Here is a 21,557-nt window from a genome sequence, read left to right as displayed (position 1 = left end):
AAATAAGGGCTTATAAATATTTAATTAAATCTCAAAAACATAAATTACCGACCATCATATAGAAACACAACCTTTGAAGAATACACAAAAATTAATTTATTAGGTGTTTGTATAAATTGCGTCTTTTGTTTTTTTCGTAATTCGAAAGAAAAATTTCTGCTCTTCCAAGATATTGTGTTAGTTTTTACGTAAAAAGTATTATATTATTTTATTACATGCCTTCAAAATGGAATGTCAAGTAGACGAAAGTGAGCATTTTCGACACCTCCTTTGATCGCGTTCAACCACAGTGTACGGTGAAGATTCTACGATTTATTGACTTATTTGTTGTACAATAAATGAAGGACAATACATAACTGACAAATTTGTTGCAATTGTTTTATATTGTTTTTAAATTAACACCCAATGTATTTTTTGAAAATATAATATATAACTTTTTTAACTTTAAGGCACAGTAGGTATAATATATTTTATATCAAAACTTAAATCTAAATCTTTATAATAAAGACATCACAGATACTTTTCAAATATGATAATTTCTATATAATTAATACATTTTTACATTGCTTGGAAGCACATTACATTAATAGTGTATATAAGGGCAAAATCGATTTTCAAAAATAATTATCGTCATTTAAAAGACAGATAAAAATAAAATTGACCATTAAATTTCACATATGTGTTGCTGTTAAGTTGAAAAAACAATCAGGTTTTAAGTAAAATAAAATATGTAATTAATATTTTAACTTGAAGCACTAACTTTGTGATTTTTCATGTAAAATAAAATTTAAGCCGGTCGGTTATATAAATTTATTTGAGTGATTTTACACAAACTAAATACGAAGTAATATAATTGTTTTAATTATAATATAATTGCGTGCTTCATTCCCAAATTCATTAATTTATTCGTGTTCGACTAACTTTTCTGTAAGTCGAAGGTAACTATGTTAGAAAATCTACTAAAGGTACATTAACTCATCAATAGAGCGTAAACATTTAGGTTTTATTTCATAAACAGCGTCAGGAATCATCCTATAAAAATAGCCAAGTCCCAATTGTCACGCCACATAAACACGAAAAAAACTTCATGCTCTGAAATATTTTTTTTATAAATCGAAAAAACTTAGACAGTAAATTAATAGGGGATTAAACGTGGTTTTAAATAAGATGATTGAAATCAAACAATGATGAAGTTCTTGATTTAAAAAATCATACTAATCAAATTCGATTTATTTTAATACTGTTATATATCGTATTATCAGCGCTATGATTTTTCAAAGTTTTGTGAGATTAAAATTACTCCGCCTGTAACGTCACAAGTTCTCTACGGTCAGTTGTCCTGATTGGTAAGATGGCTTCCCGGTAACCGGAAATGTATCTCAAAACTCTGTCATTGGTTGATTTCGGAGAACTAGTGATGTCGTTCAAATATTTTTTCATACCTTTTCGAGAAACTTCGCCGTAATGCTCTAATTTTTATCACGGGTAAAAAAACATTTATTTTATCCAATTTCCCGTTGCACTGAACTTCCTTATTCAATAATACAATATAATTCATTATGCTGAGGTAAAGTAAAGCTACTTTTCAATTTAATGTTTTGGTCGGAATTGTTGGTCGTGATTTTTAAAAGAATCAACACAGTTCACAGGGGGATAATAATTTATCTACGATTTACATGCATTATCTCGTATAGGGAAATTCAGCCTCCTACGCAAACGTTATTTGTTTATGTCTGTACACTAAAGGTGCTTAACTTTTATTCAGAATACCTCCCGCGCAGTGGGGATATTATGTTTTATCTGGTTACAACAACGTGAACACAAAATATTTTTATCACCCTCCGATGATTTTCTATGCTGTGAGAATTCTTCACAAAGATAAGTAAATAATCTCACTTTTTTACTTATTTAAACTCTTGAAAAACAATATACCTGAAGTGTAGGCAATAAGTTTTTAAGGCACGTTAGAAGCTTTAAAATCAAAAACAAAAAACCGCCTACGAATTTATTTAAGGTACGAATTTACTAAACCTTATTTTACATGGTAAACCAGTGCACATCAAGTACAAATTATTTTGTTGTTATTTTAATACAATTGTTTAGTGTAGGAATGCTTCGATTCATTTTTTTATAAAATACCAACATACTGAAATGAATATAAAAAACCTGTAAAAAACGGCATACACAAAAATATTCTTGTTTATTTTTATAAAACGATTTTATCAAAAAACATCAATTTAAATCAATCTTTAAAAAAACAACTGTAAACACGTTTTATGGAGTATCATAATAAAAAAACTACTGTCAATATTATTTTGATCGATACTTATTAAATTTACGAACCATCAAGAAATATCTTAATAGTAATACTGAATATAAATTATTAAAAAAATATAATTTATGTTTAAAGCATTAATTTTGTGGTCAAAGATTTTTACTAATGCGAGTAAATATAAGTATTATATACTAGTATAGTAGTATAACCACTTACCGACTTTTTATGTCTACCGGTTTCGAGACGTACTCGTCTCTTTACTCCAAAATGCAAATACCAAAATACACCTTCTAGCCCCTCCCCTTCCCAAACTTCCACCACCACACATTCTGCATCATACCACTAAATATTACAAACCTAATTTAGTGCATATTTTTATTTCGGACATGGTGGTGTTTGCATCCCTTTTAACTCTAGATGTAATTTCTGTATTGTTTCGTTAATAATTTGCATAATACGGTGATGGCAAAGGTGAAAGTTTATTTTAGTATTTGCATGTTGGTGTAGTGAGTGTCCTGACGAAGAGAAGGATACGTCTCGAAATCGGTATATACTAATATTTTAAAACATTGGTTACTAAAATCATGTTTTTTTATTAACTTTAATGGTTTAGAACAATAAATATATGTCGTTTATTTTGATTTTTTACAACAATTCAGTAAGATATATTTTTTCAGATGGTTTTTTGAACAAAATAACACATTTGAGTATAATGTTTTATATATAAAATATGCGAATAAGGCATGGCTTCTTTTTAAACTAAAGTACTATAAAATGTTTTGAATAACTCAAACGACTCTTTTGTTTTTTTACATAAAACAATGACTTATTAAGAAAGATATAAACTTACGTGACTTATGTTCAGTACATATTTTTTTAGTTAATATAAATACTTGTTTTACAAAGCTGATAAATATTTTTGATTTATTTACATTTTATACAACTTTTTACAGTTATTAACTAAAATTTTAGCAACCATTGGAAAAATCACTCAAACCATTTTGCTTGTAGAACACGTTATGCTGATACTTTTTCGGTTTTATTTTTAGTATACGTATATGTTTATTTAAACGATTTTTAAAATGTTTCATCTTGAATGTTGGAAGCCCTCGTATTCAGACACTTATGGAAGCTCAGGAGATTTTCTATTCTGATTACGTGTCCATTGCACTTAAAAATAATTTCGAAGTCTTCAGTCCTATCTTGGGCAGAAGCTGAAGTAAGGGAAAAGGAAGCAATGAAGTGAGAGAAATCTGAAAGAAAAATACACAAAATTAATTAAGTCAAATTGAGTTTTCAAATAACATTTTGCTGTCTCCATCTAAAAGAAAATAAATTGTATGCCACAAAAGGTCGTTGGTTGGTTTCTCTGTTTTTTTGTCACATTACTTTCAGTGACAGGGAACAAATTAAGCGTCCGTTTCGCAAAATATTCTCGTTACTATAAACACTTGAAAATATTGATCATTTTGTAAAAATGATTAAATGTTGGGTACAACTTATTAAATTTTAATTGAATGAATGGTTTACATTGTGCACCCCTAGAGTTTGACATGAACATATATTTCAGGTACAGTAGAACTCCATTTATCCGCACTCCATTCATCTGGATTGCCGAATATCCGGATCGTTAACAGAAACAAAAAAAATAAGATGCTATAATAAAAATACTCTTGATTATAGGCCTAACGTTGTGTTGTTAATGAGTAACATCATCATCATTCCATTTCCGCACCTAATGGTGCATAGAGCACTGCATTGGTACACCAATCGCAGCGTACCTTAATCATTTTTGTTACATGAAGGTAAGGTGATGAGATCTTACGCTCTTAGTACCAGTCCAGGGCCTAAGAAATATTCTAGTGTGAAAACATAATTTTAAATAAATATTTCGTATCAACCATGCCGGGAATCAAACCTGACACCTCTTGCATGGTAGACAAACGCGTCGATTACACCATTAGGCCAAAATGAGTAACAAAGTGAAAATTATTGTATAAAATGATCATAAATAGTCATCTTACAATAAATTTGGCCTTTTCGGTCAAAACATTTCTTTAACTTAATGGTTAATGTTTTCATTATCCGGATTTATGCGTATCCCGAGAACGTCTGGCACTCATTAATCCAGATAATTGGAGATTAACTATATCCAGAATATTACTGTTTACGTACGAGAATCACACATCTCAAAAAGATGGGAAAACTATTAATTTCAGAATGGAAAAAAAAATATCCATGCATATTGATAAATTCACTTAAGAATTTCTTTTGTCTATAAACGTTTGGATGCACTGAAAATACTGTATAATTGAAAAATCCTCATCTTTTACATCATACAAGCAATAAAAGTAACATATTTTGAAAATTTTATGACTACTTACAGTCTTCCTTAGACCAGGTTTCCCTAGTAAGAAAGATAAAAACTCTGTTTATTTAAAAAATATTTCAAGTAGTATATAAATAAATTAAAGTTTAAAAAAACATGTTTTATATTGCGCCAGTATCAAAAATATCAAATCATGTCACCCTCTTTTATTTAATCTAATTAGGTTTTTTTTTTTTTTTTTAATGGTATTGATTTTTTACTTTAAGTACTATATTATCAACCAAAGAGAGGAGAAGAACATTAGCAATATTATAAATAAATAAATATATTATGACAAAATTCAGAATATTTTCATCACTTTCAAATTGTGACACGTTATATACCTGAACGATTACGATATAGATAGCGTTGATATTTTTATCTACTTTGATAAACTATAAATTACACACGTTTGTATGATAACACAGAACTTATATCGTCTCGTCTGGAGCTCCAATAGCCCGAGTATAAAGACTGTTGAGTTAGGATCACGCTGTGAAGTTAAAATATGAGGACATGGGATCTATTTTACGATTCCCCGAAATATTTTAATGTTTGTGTAAGTCTTAAAAAATAAGACAAATTAATATTGGGTATTGTGTATAAAGGATTATTGATTCAACCGTTTAATGATTTATAGAAGCTCGGTGTCTATATAGATTACAAACATGTTTTTATAAGAATAAATAATGATAGATATAATTTCAATAACATGAAATGCTTGCTGTGTATTTTTCAACGGTATGGAGAGATAATGTTCTGTACAAGAAGAGTTATTATTTTATATTAAATTGTAGACACATTGAAAATCCCTAAGATGATTAATTGATTTAAAGAGACCAACATTTTGTTCAAGATTTATCTCTTTGTATTAGTCATAACATTATAGCAGTAGGTTCAAATAAACAGGTGTATTTACAAAAATAATTAGAGATATGTAAAAATTTAGCAAACAATTTTTTTTTGCACCTTCATTGTAAACCTTAATTTTTCCACCAGATTTTAATTAGGTAGGTCAAGTTGACCTCAGGAGTCACTTGCAGACCTCAAGCCTTGACAGTGCATGTGCGAAGAGAATTACCTTACTTCTTTAAGAGGAAATGCGGTCTGACTTTTCGTCATGTAAACGTATTCTTGTATTTTCTCCCTGGATTATGGGCACTAGAGCAGTATTTTTTTTACACAGTATAGATATTTATTTTTGATATGTTGCTATCGTTTTGATTTTTTGATAAATGGTTTAATATGGGAGCTAAGATTATCCAAAAACCTATGAAAGCGTCCAGTTTTATCTGGCGTCTTCGGACGTTACTATATAATTAACGGTATAAAAAAATAGTAAATAATTTTGAAAAATATTAAAAATACCAGTACAGAAAATTAATTTCTTAAAAAAACCACGAAAATCGGTTCAGTTTTGGGGTGCGGAAAACGGGACAACGAAATCCCCGTTTTGTCGATTTGACTTGGTTGTGGTCCTGTGGCTAGTGCTCAAAGGTCCTTAGTTCGAATTCCACTCTTCCTAACTTTATTCCTATTTGCCAATAGTGAGTTATGTATAACTCGTTAAAAATTACCCTAAAATTGTAATATTTGAGTAAATCAGAAGAACGCAAATATTTCTTTTAAAAAAAATAATAAAACTTAGGCATAATCAGTTCGATGTGCAGTTGTTTTTTTCTTACAATTTCGGGGAGGCTTCTGCGAGATAGTGACATAAGAACTATGTTCACATACCTATTCATCAATTTTTTCTGCTTCGGCGTTTACTCTTAAATCGTCTTATTGCGAAATCCCAAAAATACTTTGGACACCGAAATCTTTCAAACCAGACTTTACTAAGTTCTGACCAAGAAGCTTATAGGCAATTTTTTGGATGTCACATCCTCCATTGAGTACCAAAATTAAATTGATTTATTGGTTGATTTGCAATAAATAACTTTTAAGGAATACGCAATCCCATTATGTTTACTCTATCACGTTGAAACAAAATACTAGTACTACATTCAATCGTGTTCTTGGTGAGTTTTTTCCTACGTGACTATTCACTGCCACCTTATACACCTCTTCTAATTAATCATTATTTCGTCATCCACTTTTTCCAACAATCTTTTTTTAAAAGGAAGAGTAACGCAAAGTAAAAAAAATTATATATATTACCTGTTAGGATCGTGGTTGAGTTCGAAGCCATCCACGCTGACGACATTCCACTCATCCTTGTTCTTGGAGAAGGAAAATGACACCTGGTCATGGAGACGATCTCTCCGCAGGAACTTCATGGGTTCCAGATGAGAATGGAACTGATCCACCACCGTCAGCGGCTGCCCAAGTAGATGTTCTGGGGACAAACAAAAAGTTATATTAGGAATCGTAAAATACAAACAAAGAACTAACAACAACAGACGTGAGTAACGGACGCACCGACCTTTAAAGGATGATAGAATTTATATTATTACATTACCTACATTTAAATACATGTCCGAACATTTCTAAAATGTTTGAAAAAATATGCAATTGTTAAAATTAAAAAACGTATTTTTAATTTGAAAATAATTTTTCACATCCTACAGTACACTTCTGAATGCTCTCTAGGGGGTAAGGAAAGCGTTGCTAGCTCGTAATTAGTACGTAAATTATATGCTAGCAACACTTTCTCTACCCCCTAGAGAAAGTGTTGCTAGCATATATAAAAAATGTTCTTTGGGTTAACTAATGAGTTGATATAATGCTATTTTAATGAGTTTAAGTATTTATTTATTTTTTATTTTTTATAATGATCCTGAAGATAAAAATAACTTTATTTAATTTACTTACATTTAACTTTGAATTATCTATCTTTACCTCTGTTTTGTATAAATACATTTAACTCTTTACTAAAGATACCAGTCTCGAAGATGTCGCGAAAGCGATGAAACCGGTCACTGGATATTCCAAATTTGTGGATTAAAGTATCACTCGTGTTTTATTTATATAATAAATATTTAATTAAGTTTTTTTTTTTTCTACAGTTATATAACTTCATCCATTACGATCATTCCTCTCTAAAACAATTTAGCCGTCTAAATATTACATCGTGCCGGCAGTAAAAAGTGGAAATGTGAATTTTGAGCGTAAATATTTGATAGTGATTTATAAACTTCACTTGCAACGAGTCAGGAACTTTAAGGGGAGATCGTAAATCAAAAACTAATAGAGTGTACCATCCAGAGTGGTCGTATTTCTGAGTTTAGGCGTTATTCGGCCGGAATTCAGGAAAAAAAGCAATAACCGGAACCTACGACTGTCGAGTATTGTCTCTTCAAGAATCAGCGTAAGGGTAAACAAATCGAAGGCTATATCGATGGCTCAGTTCCATAGATCGATTATAATAAGAAAATAAGCAAAAAGGTAAAAAGTCATATTTTGAGATATGACACTTTTTGGAATTAATCAGCTTTATGTTATTAAAAATACCGTAAATAATCATCTGCACCCAACGGTGCATAGAGTACTGCATTGAAAATGTATCCACTCAGCCACCGTTCGGGCTGGGCGTGAAATATAGTTCCTCTCCAAACGTAGCTTATAATCTTATAATAAATTTAAAAATAAGTTGTTATATGTTAGAAAACAATGAGTTTATGTTTATGAGTCGTTAGTGTGTAGTAGTGTAGTCATGTTTTAGACAAACAGTGGAAAAAAAACACTATTTATTTAATAGCATTGTTTTATACTTTATTCTTAACAAAATATGTGACAAATAATGAACAATAGAAACTTTAAAAAAATAGTGCGCCTGTAGCCTTTAAATCATAAATTTTTATGTGAATCATTAAAACCCTTTAAGAATCCATCAGCTTTTGACGCGAAAGTACCTAAATTTTGCCATTTGGAACACTACACCCATAATTAATAAATTACAACAGTGCTATTAAAAGTGAACTGACATTTATTGATAAATATATAATATTTCAAATATCTGCCTTCTAATAACATACAAAATGATAAATCAAACTTCTATAACTAACTTATACAAAAAAATATTTATGTAAAAAAGTGAATTGAACAGGAATGTTGCGTCTCATAAAATGAAATAATACGGACCAAAATGGACACCAAGTCGTTGGAACAATAGGCATAATCCCCCAGTCTACACACGTGCGTTTCCAGAAATTCTCCAGCAGCCAGTGGACCACATGGTGACGGTATCTACCTACTGTCTACAAAAGATTCTCTTCGGACATCTATCTCCCTTTGTTAACCATGGAATTGATACAGTGCTTTATTTATTTAGTTTTTTATTGCTTACTTCTTGGCATAAACACTTGACAAAACTTACTACTATGCTCTATTTTTTGTAAATTTATTGGTATCATTCTAACTTTGCTAGAATTCCACTCGTCCATGCGCTTTGTAGCTGCACGATGATTGGTTATCTATCTTTCATATACCAACTTTAAAATACCTAATTTTTTATAAATTGGGTGTAGAAATTCAATCGTCTATGCGCTTAGTAGCTGCAAGACGTGTTGTAATCTTACTCCATTTTATTATTCATATTTTTTTTTTTTTTTGTATCATTAATACACTAAATTTATTTGTCAATTTTTAAAATGTGTAAATGGGGGCTAAATTTCTAACTGTCTATGCGCTCTGTAGCTGCAAGACGTCCTGTAATCTAGCTCTTATATGTTATAATTTTTTATTGATCATAATTGGAATCGAGGAACTAGAATCCCAACCGTCCATGCGCTCTGTAGCTGCAAGACGTACTGGGATATTTATTAATTGTACAGCGCCCTTGAGGTGATTTTCACAAAAATGGCGCTATATAAATTATCCAACTATATATGTGTTACATGACGGTAAGATGATCAGTCTTACGCTTCAGCTGCCAGTCCAGGGACATTAAAATATTACGGTGTTAAAACACCTTATGACCATTATTTAATGCTTACCAACACAGGAATCAAACCCAGAACCTCAAGCGTGGATAAGCAAACGCTCCCACCGCTTCACATCGAGGCGAAGATTTCCTTTTTCAGGATTTTTGCCCGAGAGGAGTCATCGAGCCAAAAACATTCGTCCAGGATTCTGGTTTTATTTCAGACACAGAACTGTATCCTTTATCCGCCCAAACACAAAGTATACATTTATTTTCTTGATACTCATACAAAGGAGAATATAGATAGACTTTTGAACATTTTACGGTATTTTTTCACGGTATTTTTTAGAGTAAAATAGCGCATTCCTAAAATTGATGGTAACCGAAATTATTATCATTCATGGTGGCCATTTCAGCAATAAAATAAAATCAGCAAATTCAGCTTCGAAATGCGAAACGCAAACTTCACTAGAAGATCAGACCTATTGATTTATATTATCATCCCTTAAGTTGGGGTAGGGGTGGATAAACTGAAAGAGTGACTTATTAGGAAAGCATTGACCCTCTTTGCCAGATTATTTTAGCGACAAACAGGTCTATAAAATGGAATAAAACTTTACATTACATAAGTTACTCATAAAAACAAACATTCACTTAGGTGCAATTTTTAAAACCGTTAACAGCAAATAATGTGTAATGGTACCTACGTATACATTTTTTAGATAATTCCGCCTCGTTTTGTAGTAATTGACGCGTTTGCCTACCATTCTTGAGGTCCTCGTTCGATTCTCGGTGGACGTGAAATATTTAATTTGAAGATTTTTTTAACTGCGATAATTTATTGTTTCTGGTCTGACACCTGAAGCGTAAGACTGATCACTGAACACCTCACCTTCATGTAACAGATGATCTAACTACGCTGCAATGTTTTATAATTGTTTATTTATTTATAAATCAAACAAAACAAAGTATTTTACCAAGTACATTACACATAAATTATATTCCCAGAAGTTACTACGACTTAATTCAGGACTTGAATAATATTATATGAATAACATTAAAGAAAAAACACATATTAAGAACAACAAAGAAACGAAGCAAGTTAAGCTCCTTCATAACTAAATATAACACAACAATATATTAACTAAATAACTTTGCTTATACAAACAAAATAAATATATAATAAAGCTTTCAAGAATGGCGGAAGTGGTAAATCTAGAACTAAGTGAGATAAGGTCGTTAAGATCTTATGCCACGCAGACGATGCAGCCATAGTAGCAGTTATGATAAGAACATATCCATTTCAGTTAGTAAAACACCTAGATGCCCAATAAATTTCGTATGCGTATAAACACATGCGGATTGGAAGCAAGATTCGGATACATAAAACGTGTGTCAGACCAATCGTAGTGTATGCCATAGAGACAAGTATTAATACAGTAAGATAAAAAAAAGATAAATTTAGATTACCAATGCAGTGCCCTATACACCACCAGGTTTGGAAAGGGGGTGATAATGATAACTTTATTGTAATTGTTTTTCAGAGAATATTCAATTATAATTTGTCTCACCAATTATGTAGCCCATCGTGACGTCATCAGGAAGCCTAATTTTGTCTCCGATACTGATGAACTTCCCTCCGCTGAAATAAAAGAAAATGAAAATAAATAAAAACAAATTTTTAAGATAAAAATACTCGGCAAAGTGGCATAAAATTTACAATTTAAATTCAAGGGTTAAAATTTAAATTCAAAATCGACTTTCAAGGGTAGACAAGGTATCCTTTGTAATGAGGGAGGGGAATATTTAAGCGAGCCAGACTTTTGGAAAAGGTTAAAGCACTGAAATAATAAACAAAAGATTAAAGTGACATTGAAATATAAAGTTTGTAATGATTCTTAATATAAGTAAAAAAAAATCATATGGAAGCTTAACTTTTAGGACAAAAAACAATTTTAAATACTCTTGCTATATTACATTTATTTATTTATTTATTTATTCACACTCTTTATCAAAATACAATTCCATGTTCACTTTGCCCAGCTAACAAGGGTACATACCCCGTTCCAAGCTAGGCTGTAAAAAATAAGAAAGAAATAAAAGAAAAGGTTTACCTAAGAAAATAACAAAATGTGTTCAATGAGAGATAAAAAAATGTTTTACATAAATAATAAATCAATATATCTGTTGACTTTTGTGAACCAGCCGATGACAGGTCATAAGTCTTGTAAATGCGTAGACTTCCATATTCTCTTCTCAAAAATGTTTTCCCTCTCTGTTGACATAAATTTAAATCATAAAAATATTTTAAAAATTGAAAAAATTGAACAAATTAAACTAATTGAACAAATTGACATAAAAAACAAAGTGATTTTATTTTATTTTAATATATTAATAAATAATCATTTACAAATAGAATCCTGGGTCTATAGAGCGATGGACGGTTGAAAATCTAAAACCTATTTGCAGTTAAAAATAAGCAATAATATTCTATACATAAAGTTTATATTTGAAGCACTAACTTTGTGGTTATTCATTATAATAAAATAAATAGAACAACTTAGAAATTAAAAAAGCTATTCATAATAAGAAAACAATAATTAATAACCAAATTAACAATATTTCTTTTAGTCCTCTCCTGGCTTACTTCGAAAATAAGGATATCAAATTACCACCCATGTAAGAAAAAACCACTTGATTTATTGGGTCCACGTGTAGTATTTAGTGAACATGATAGAAATAAAATAAAAAGGAATCAATTCATTAGTTACGTAAACCTTAACAAAGAAGCTTGTTTGCTTTGAAACCGGTCGGTGAAAAATAAAAATTAGTGGTTAAAAACAAAGTTGTTCTATTTATTTTATTACAATAATATTCGAATTCAAATTCAAATTATTTTATTCACAAAGTAACATAACAAATAACAAAGGATTTCAGACGTTAAATTGGAACTTTATATCAAATCAAGAACCCTTGAGTAATGATTCGACATTATTAAGGTATAATACTTTCTAATAGCAAGAGTATTTGCCTCTTAAACATAGTTTCACTAATGTGAAAGATATACCCATTTTGATGTGAGTAGGTACTATCTGGTGGTAAGGTAGTTCTACTTATTTGGTAGATACTTCGTAAACTACCTACCTAACAATGCCTGGTCACACCCCAAAACCTTAAGACCGCCCGCGGTATACAGGCATCTAAACGGGCGCGCGGCGGAATTCGTCGATCACAAAAAAGGAAGCGCTTTTAAAACAGGGCTCAACAAAATGACCAAGAGTCCAGATTAAAAAATATTTTATTTGTATTGTGTTGCAATTTTAAACGGTTGACTCTGAATACAGGTCCAGATGAATCCACAAACTTACCTAAACTCCAAACTCGCAAGAACATGGCTGACGCCATTTTTTTTTGTATAAAACTTTAAATAACATGATTGATTGCCCTAAGATTCTATCACTTATTAATTTTAGAGTCCCAGTAACGCAAACCAGAAACCTATCCCTATTCAAAATTTCTAACAGTTCTACTAAATCTTTTCAAAATTAATTTGTAAATAGAACTTGCAATATGTGTAATCATTAATAAAATTGTATTGATTTTAATAACATATATTTAATAATCATAATATATACAACATATCATAATATATGCAGTTTTTTGTTCACTTTGCCCAGCTGTATGAAACAGTACTTATATGATTTTCTTGTTGTATTACTGTAGAATGTTTTATTATTTAAACTTTCTACTGAATGTGCTGTATAATTTTTGGGTTAATTTTTTTTATAAATCTTGGGTATACGGAAATTTATGTTTTTTTTTTTTAATACATATATTATGCCAAATATGTTAGTTATATAAATATTTGTAAAAGGCAGATTTGCCATTTATGTTAATAAAATAAATAAATAAAATATCTTTAACTTCCTTTGAAAACGAAATCTCAAAAAAAAAACAATTTATGATGTTGCGTCTTGAATCCACGTCTATAATATGCCGTTTATGTGCAGTTTTGTATGTAGGCACATAATAAATGTACACTTTATGATCAACTATTGTTGTATTATATATTATAATGTGCAACTGTGTGACAAATATTCAAAAGTAGGTATGTTTTTAATAATATGTACTACATCTACATTTTAAGTAATATTATAAGTTGTTTATGATTAATTATTTTATGTTTTGTATGATTTTTATGTGACAACATGTACAATAACAATATTATGTGGAAGCCTCTAATTGTACTTTTTGATATGTACTTATAGTATAATTGTATCTTACAAATTTATCAATATATGTTGGCTTTTCAATGTAAGAAAATAAAATAAATAGAATAAAAGAGATATTATTAAATACCTTATCTACTGATACTTGTATAAACAAGGAATATCAAATGTGGTTAAAATATTCGTTTTATTGTTTAAAAAGGGCATTTATAATATTTATACTTAAAACATTTTTAAAATGTATTTCTTAAGTTGACTTATATTTCAATTAGTATTTAGTAATTAATATTTACACTTTCTTAAATTACCTAACTATCTGTTTTTCATTATCAAAAAGTATAACATTGTTAAAATTCAATTTTATGTCCAATAAATTTCAGTTTGAAAATAAAAAAATTTTCAGTAATATCATGTCATTTAAAAAAAAATATATATTTTATATCCTACCTCTCTAAACCACGCCATTTAATAGAGTAATATCGTAATAATTCAAATAAGGATGAGATATAAAAAAAATATCAATAATTTTCATATATTTAGTAAATAAATATAAAATTATACTAATACATTTACTGGTATTTAATTGCCTAAAAAGATAAAACAATATCTTACAGTTCTGAAATTGTTCAACCCTTTTTTTCGCGATTTATTGTATTTAAATTTTGTGTCAACCCTAACCGGGGAATCTTAGCACCTGCAGAGTTCATAGAACTAATACGTCACAGAAAAACGACAGATCAAAATCTTTTTTACACCAATATAGCAGCTGCAGTTTTTTTATGTTGATTTCCACATAAATGATAAAAATAAACTTTTAAAATAATTTAGTTTGCGGGGTACATATCCTGAATGTGTATTAAATTAAACATAAGTTTTTTTTTCAATTACAAAAAAATGTTTCCGTTCTTATGATTTACCGAATTACTTGAATTTTTTGGGCCATTTTACACGAGTTCTAAATAACACCATTTTAGCAAATAAGAATGCGGAAGTCTCTTTTTTTATTTGTTAGTAGATTAATAAACTAAGCCAAAAATTTGATTATTTTATTTTTATATATCGTATTTTCAGCGCTATGATTTTTTAAAGTTGTGTAATTCTGAAACAACTCCACTGTTCTTCTTTGTCAGTTCTTCCGATTGGTTCGTTTACAGAAAGCAAAACGGGTATCCTTCAAAGTTCTCATATTATTGGTTGGTTCATATCACTGAATATATAATACACTATATCTGTGGTTCATATGAACTAGTGACGTCATTCAAAGTAGTGCATTTTTGTAAAAAAAAAGTTGGTTATTTTTTTCGTACATTTTCAAGAAACTTTGTCGTACAATTTAATGCTTCCTTTTTTACCGCGCGCAAGAAAACATTTTTTGTATCCAATTTCCTGAAGGGCTGAATTAACATACTAGAATATACAAAAATATGCTGATCTATTTTTACAATATTTTTATTCCGAAAATAAAATTCAATTACCGAATTGCGTTGTTGGGTGCATAGCCATTTAAAAAATAATGTAAACGTACGCCACTATGTTATTTTGAAAAATGTCTGATTTTTTTTTTCATGTTCATTAACTAGGTATTTTAATATAAGTGGTTAAATTAAAATATTTTCCTAAAGAACTTGTTTTGTTTTATTATCAATATCATTTTATTCGGGAACCCTTCCATTTAATTATTTGTTTGATTAGCGCTTTCACACTGTAATGGGAGTCTTCAAAGAAAAGCTGCGCAGGCCTCAGGAGAAACTAAACCCGAGTTCTTCTTTACACCTGCAGGCTCCCGCCGCCGCGGCCCTGGATGTGTCGATGACGATCTTTCGGCTTTATTCGGCGGAACTAAGGGACGCGGGGTCAACGTGGCGATTGGGTCTCCTGGAGGCGTCTGGTGATATTCGCATGCTCCACTTAGGAGCGGATGTAGAGAAGAAGAATCGTGTAGAATTTGTACATACCCTTAAAAAAAGAGATTTTCAATATTATTCGATAAAGGCTGAAGTTTGAAAGTATAGAAGATAAAAATGATTTACTTAGACATCTTCTTATTATTTCATATTGATACGTATTTTATTTCCAATCGAAGAACTTTCCTAAAGTTATTGAAGTTTTGTTAAACTAGATATTTTTTATCGTGTAAATAGTTTTTATTTAAGTTGTTTGCTTAACAAAAATTTTGGTTTTTAAAAATGATGGTTAATATATTATTTTTTGATGATTCAGGGCAGTTTTCTGGAGTCGATTAATCATTGGTTAGTAGCAGATTACGTCAGGGGTTGATAAAATATGTATGTTGAACAAATCGCTCTTGAGTTAAAGGAAAACAAATACCCACGTAATTGAAGAATTACGATATATTTCAAGAAATGAACCCATCTGGAAATGAGAACAGGAAACTGGAGAACTGGAAGTATAATACTATCGTATCTGTCCAATACAGAAACAAATAATTTCTCAAGGAAATCATCGAGCTGTTAGCAAATTTAAGGCGACATTAAAACGTGGTCATATTTTTGCAAAATCCAGTGAAAAAACACTTTACATTATTTATTTTATCGGGGTCCAGGCGGGTGAAGAATACAGTTCTGTGAGTCAAAATGGCCCAGAATCCTGGACTCGTATTTTCGACTCGATGGTGGCTATCGGGTTAAAATTCAGAATAAGGAAAACGAGTGGCGATAAGTCCACCTTATTGTTTAGTGGTTGACGCGTTCGTTATTGTAGGCCTTGGTTCGATTCCTGAGCGAACGTAAAATATTGGTTTCAGAGGTTTTTATAAATGCAGTATTTTATTGTCCCAGTACTAGCACCTAAAGCCTAATAAGCCATTTACATGTGGATAATACAATATTGTTTTGTCCCCAAGCTCGACCATTGTCCACATGTTAGCAATTTGTGGGACGAAAATTGTCCCGAGACATCGTCACCGAGATAGATGGGCAGGCTATCTCCGTGGAACAATGATTACTCCCACCACCGTACCGCCCGCATTGTTCTCGTGGTAACACGCACGGAGAGGACCTTGTGATAATGGCGATGTGCTCGGCGTGAACGTGTCGCTTCTCCACGATTTTTCTGCCAATAATGGAGGCAGAACAAAATCATTTTTTAAATTCATTAAAAAAATTGTATTTTTCATGAACTCGGTCGTTATAAACGCCGTCGGGTATTTATTTTCACAGCGCTCACGTGTGAACTGCAGCCGAATTTTCATATCGTAAATGCACAAATGGCAGGCGCCGTGGCGTAGCTTGGTTAGACGGCCGACTGTGAAACTGGCGCCGCGGGTTCGATTCCCGCCAGTTGCAAGAAAAAAATCCAAGAAAGATTTTTTTCTTCAATTGGTCTGGGTGTTGTGGTGCATTTTTCATTACTTTCTTCCAAATCCTCTATCCTAGCTGCTGACAAGCCGCAAAATAGAGGCTTAGCGGGATATTACTTTTTTAAAAAAACATGTTAAGGGCCTTTAAGACTGATCACCTTTCCTTCTAGTAACAGATGATCGAACTACATGAAATTTGGTTTACCAATGCAGTGCCCTATGCATCACTGGGTGCGGATAGGTTAATGATGATTAGAATAAAGAAATTAAGGTTGAAATTACCTAGGCACTGCTTTTCTTGGGACAAAGTCATTTTTTACACTGAAACATTTAACACCGTGATATTTTATTTAAGAAGTAAGGTAGGCAGGCAACAGTTATGAATCGAGATTGTTACACTAACCTTTTCCAAACCTACCCCTATCCACTACCCCCTACTATCCCTCCAGTACCCTGTCGCATGACCCGTGTGCGCCCACGTGTTGGCTTACTAAGATTAGTCTCAGTAAGACCAGATTGTATAACAAGATTGAAAAGGAGAAAATGTAATACGCACAATATACACCCTAAACCCCTTCAGGCCTAGAATTAAATAAGAAGAAAAAAAAGTCGTATTTGACAGATATTTTTCTTTAAAACGGAGAACCTTTTCGAGAAGGAAATGTCAAGGTTTAGGTGATTACAGAGCTTGTGACTTGTCATCGACTAGTTATCAAAAAAAATTCATATCTATATTATAATAAATATTTGTAAAAGGGTTTACGTTGGCCTTGAAAGTTGTGAAGTAAAGATTCGTGACGATGTTCTATTTAAATTTAAACCATCACAAACAAAGTTTTAAATTTAACAGAATCGTGACGTATTAGGGGCGTGTCCAATGCAATGAACCGTTTTCGCGGGAATCTAAAATTATAAATATTTTTTATTTTACTAATAAGTATAAAAAAAAAAAATTGTACTCGACTGTATTTTATAGACCCTTAGTAATTTTGAAGTGTCAAAAAAAATGTGATGATTTCCAATTGAAAGTCTAATCATATAAAGAACATTATAAATATAAAAATATCATCATTATTCCCTTTTCGCACCTAATGTTGCATAAAGCACTGCATTGGTACACCAATCGCAGCGTATATTGATCAACTGTGTAACATGAAGGTAAGATGATCAGTCTAACGCATCAGGTGCCAGTCTAAGGGGCTATGAAATATTTTATTATTTTATTGTAAAAACACCCTTTTAAATAAATATTTCATCTCAACCATGTCGGGAATCGATCCCGAGACCTCTCGCATGGTAGGCAAACGCGCTGACCATTACACCACGAGGCCGAAAAACAGATACAGATATGTGTATTTGTTCTACCATTTACTTAAACACTCTTTATTGATTGATTTTGTCGTGCGCGATTTTTAGATAAATTTAAATGGTGTGAACCAAATAGCAATTACGTTTTCTTTCGAAAGCAAACTTGTGTTAAAAAAATCTGTCTGAAATTTAAAAAAAAAATAGAGTCGGATGGATATGGCGTCGTTCGAGGTATTGTTAATACATCCCACGAAAGGCGTGTTTTTGAGAATCGTATAAAATACCTAACTCACGCGTGTTCACTAGCCTAATGCTTGGTGACCGATACTTTTTGCCTTTGAGGAAATGTAAAGAATGGTTTGTAAATTAAATTTTACATACTGTCCAGAGAGCCCAATGTATTTAAATATGAACTGAATTAATATTTCGTGGCGTACTTTACCACTAAAGGGAAGTAAAGTTGCTAACCCTTGATGTTGAAATTGACAAACGTAGTACCTAACCACTAACAATCCCTTTTACTGTGACTTATTAAATTGGTGTAGATGATAGCATTTAAATAAGCAGTGCTACAAGCATGATAATGGGATTTATCTTTTCCTAACTTATGTAAAGGGCGTCGGAGTTAGGAAATTAAAAAATAATGTTAATTATAATATAATCTAACTGTACCTACCTAATATATTTTCTTGTGCGCTTTAATACTGCAATTATTTTCTCTTGTTTGAAAGAAGAAAAAAGGGAGGACTGATAGCTCCGTATTACTCCGTATGGATCCGCCAGCGAAAGGATTTTTGAGTCCGAGTGAACAAAAAACTTTTTCTTTTATTTTTTTATTATTTCATTATTATTGTAATATTTTATTTATTTTTTACGTGTGGAATGATGCGGAGTGGCTATTTCAATGTACGCTTTTTTCTTATTTTTTTGACATTGCATTTAGTAATGTATAGAAAACTATAATTGGCCTATAATTTTGGTGTATTTGTAAATATTTTTTTTTTGTAATGGCTGTTGTTTTCTAAAAATAAATATATTATAAGCTTACTTTACTAAATTATTAAGATTACTATTCTGGGCATAGGCTATTGTGATATAAGTAAACACAATTTTTTCTACCGTTCGTGTTTTTTTATTTATTTTTTTTAATATTTTTACTAAAACATATAATACAAAAATTACATATTATACTCCTAGGAGTTATTAGAAACTCATTTGGGACCGTACATAAGAAAAATCATTTTTTTGACAATACATAATATCATACAAATGAATACATCCGAAATAAAAAGAAAATGAATGTGCTCATGAGGATGAGCGACAATATCCGACAAAGGCCTTCCGTATAATTTGCCAAAATCACAGTCCACAGGGGCGGGGCAGTAAAAATAGTATTCAATTAAAATTGCGGAAAATTTTAAATGAGTAATTCGTTTGTTGACATTGCTTTTTTGAATAAGTGAAAACGATAGAAAGACCCATGGTCTTAAAAAGGTTTCGGGTATGTGGAGAAAGTGCTTTTAAGTTGGCCTGTTGCCTCTCCTAATAGAAATAAAATGGCCAATATTCCCTACCAAACAACGATAAGTCATTTGAATCGTGATTTTTTTAACAACTGTGAATCTAAATTCTCAAGTTGAAAAATAATAACCTTCATATTGATATTTTCATAAAATATCTGGCTGTTTACCAAACTTGCAATATTGAGAGTTCAATACGATTTGTTAAATCATTCTATCTACTAACTTTCTTTAATCAATGTGTCGACAATTTGAAGGCGCTAACACGGAACTCCAAATTGCCAGCTCTCCTCAGCTGTACGATTCTGAATTTAATCTGCAAAGTTTCCGATTGCTACAATAACTCATAGCCTCGAACCTAAAATTGTTTTGCATTGCAGAAATTAGGAGCAATGCTCAATTAATAGTTAGAAACTTCCCGTATACAGGAACTGTAGTTTTATGAGTATTCTCATGGTTATTTTGGAATTAAATTATGCGGAAAACAAACTTCGATAGCGAAATAAATACGGTGTAAGTGGTATAATTTTCTAGTTAATCATTTCACATGTAGTTAACAGAAATTATAAACGTGAACATTTTATAGAAGAAAACACGTATTTCTTTGTTTATATGAACACTATCTTCAAAGGGATTCTAATGTACACTATCTTCAAAAGGATAGTTATTTATTTGTTTACTTTAAAAAATAATATACTTTGGATAGGGTTGGATGTTCCGGCTGTGGCCCGTTTTAGAAGCTTCTCCGCATTTCTTCTAATGACGAAGAAACTATAAAAAAACTTGCCAGGAGAAGGCGGACTGTCATTGTTCGTCAACAGACCTTCCGATCAACTGAAAGTAGTTATAGAGAAAGCAGCAAGCCCTAGAAAGGCGAAACTGAGATAATAGCACATTTGTGAAAATAGCAAATAATCAAATCTACACAACAGTTGGAATGTTTTTGTCTATGACAAATGTTATGTATTTGACCAGTTTGAATGATTTTCAATGTAGCGTAAATTTTTTCTAGTGCTGTGGGTGTTTTCTGCAAATAAGGAAATATCGCTTTTTTATATTTTTAAAGTAATAAAGATCTATGAAATACTGTCCAGTAAAAATATTTTTTTTTGTTACTTTTTAGTAGCATAAAAAATATTTTTTAATTTGAAATTTTGAATTCCAGAAAAACGGTTATTCCATAGGCCGCGCCCTTAAGTCACGATTCATGTTAATTTGTTCCTGACCATTCAAATTTGTTTAGAACATTGATACGAATCTTGACGTCACAAATATCAAGGCCAAACATGTCGCGTTTTTCTTAAGACTTTTTTTTAAATTTCTTTTTAAAATTTATATATGAAAACATTTCTCCACAATATTCATATTGATTTTGAAAATACAATTAACTATTCAAAATTCATTTCATATGTTTTTATCGGTATTCGTAGTATGCGATATTTCCCTGTTGAGAAATGCCGTTTTTGTAATCGACACTATTTTCAGAAAATGATTACTACAGTTTTTTGTATGAAAGCGGTCTGGCTGTTTTTGCAGAACATAGAATTGATCTTACTGCACCCATTAACAACAACATACATTTTTTTCAAAAATGGTTGACTGACTGCTTTCTGCATAACCACGTTCAAGTTAAAGAGTGTTCGGCATTTTGTGCCCTGCTGTCATACACATTTT

The 21,557-nt window shown here is 31.0% G+C and overlaps 1 protein-coding gene across 1 annotated transcript in view; it reads right to left on the bottom strand.

Moving 5' to 3' along the window:
* Window positions 1–3,074: 3,074 nt before the first annotated feature.
* fng (Fringe glycosyltransferase) overlaps window positions 3,075–21,557 on the bottom strand; it is a 172,597-nt gene continuing 154,114 nt past the window's right edge. The window contains exons 5-7 of the mRNA XM_088241899.1: window positions 11,079–11,149; window positions 6,804–6,981; window positions 3,075–3,528 (exon numbers count right to left, since the gene is read on the bottom strand). Of these exons, the coding sequence (XP_088098025.1) occupies window positions 3,474–3,528; window positions 6,804–6,981; window positions 11,079–11,149 (304 nt within the window). The 3' untranslated portion in view covers window positions 3,075–3,473. The remainder of the gene's footprint in view (window positions 3,529–6,803; window positions 6,982–11,078; window positions 11,150–21,557) is intronic.

This window comes from Micrasema longulum, unplaced genomic scaffold (genome assembly GCF_059751315.1).
Source record: "Micrasema longulum isolate JH-2025_06_02 unplaced genomic scaffold, ASM5975131v1 h1tg000133l, whole genome shotgun sequence".
Taxonomy (NCBI): domain Eukaryota; kingdom Metazoa; phylum Arthropoda; class Insecta; order Trichoptera; family Brachycentridae; genus Micrasema; species Micrasema longulum.
Note: the sequence above shows the minus strand (reverse complement) of the source record. Positions and strands in the feature narration are given on the sequence as shown.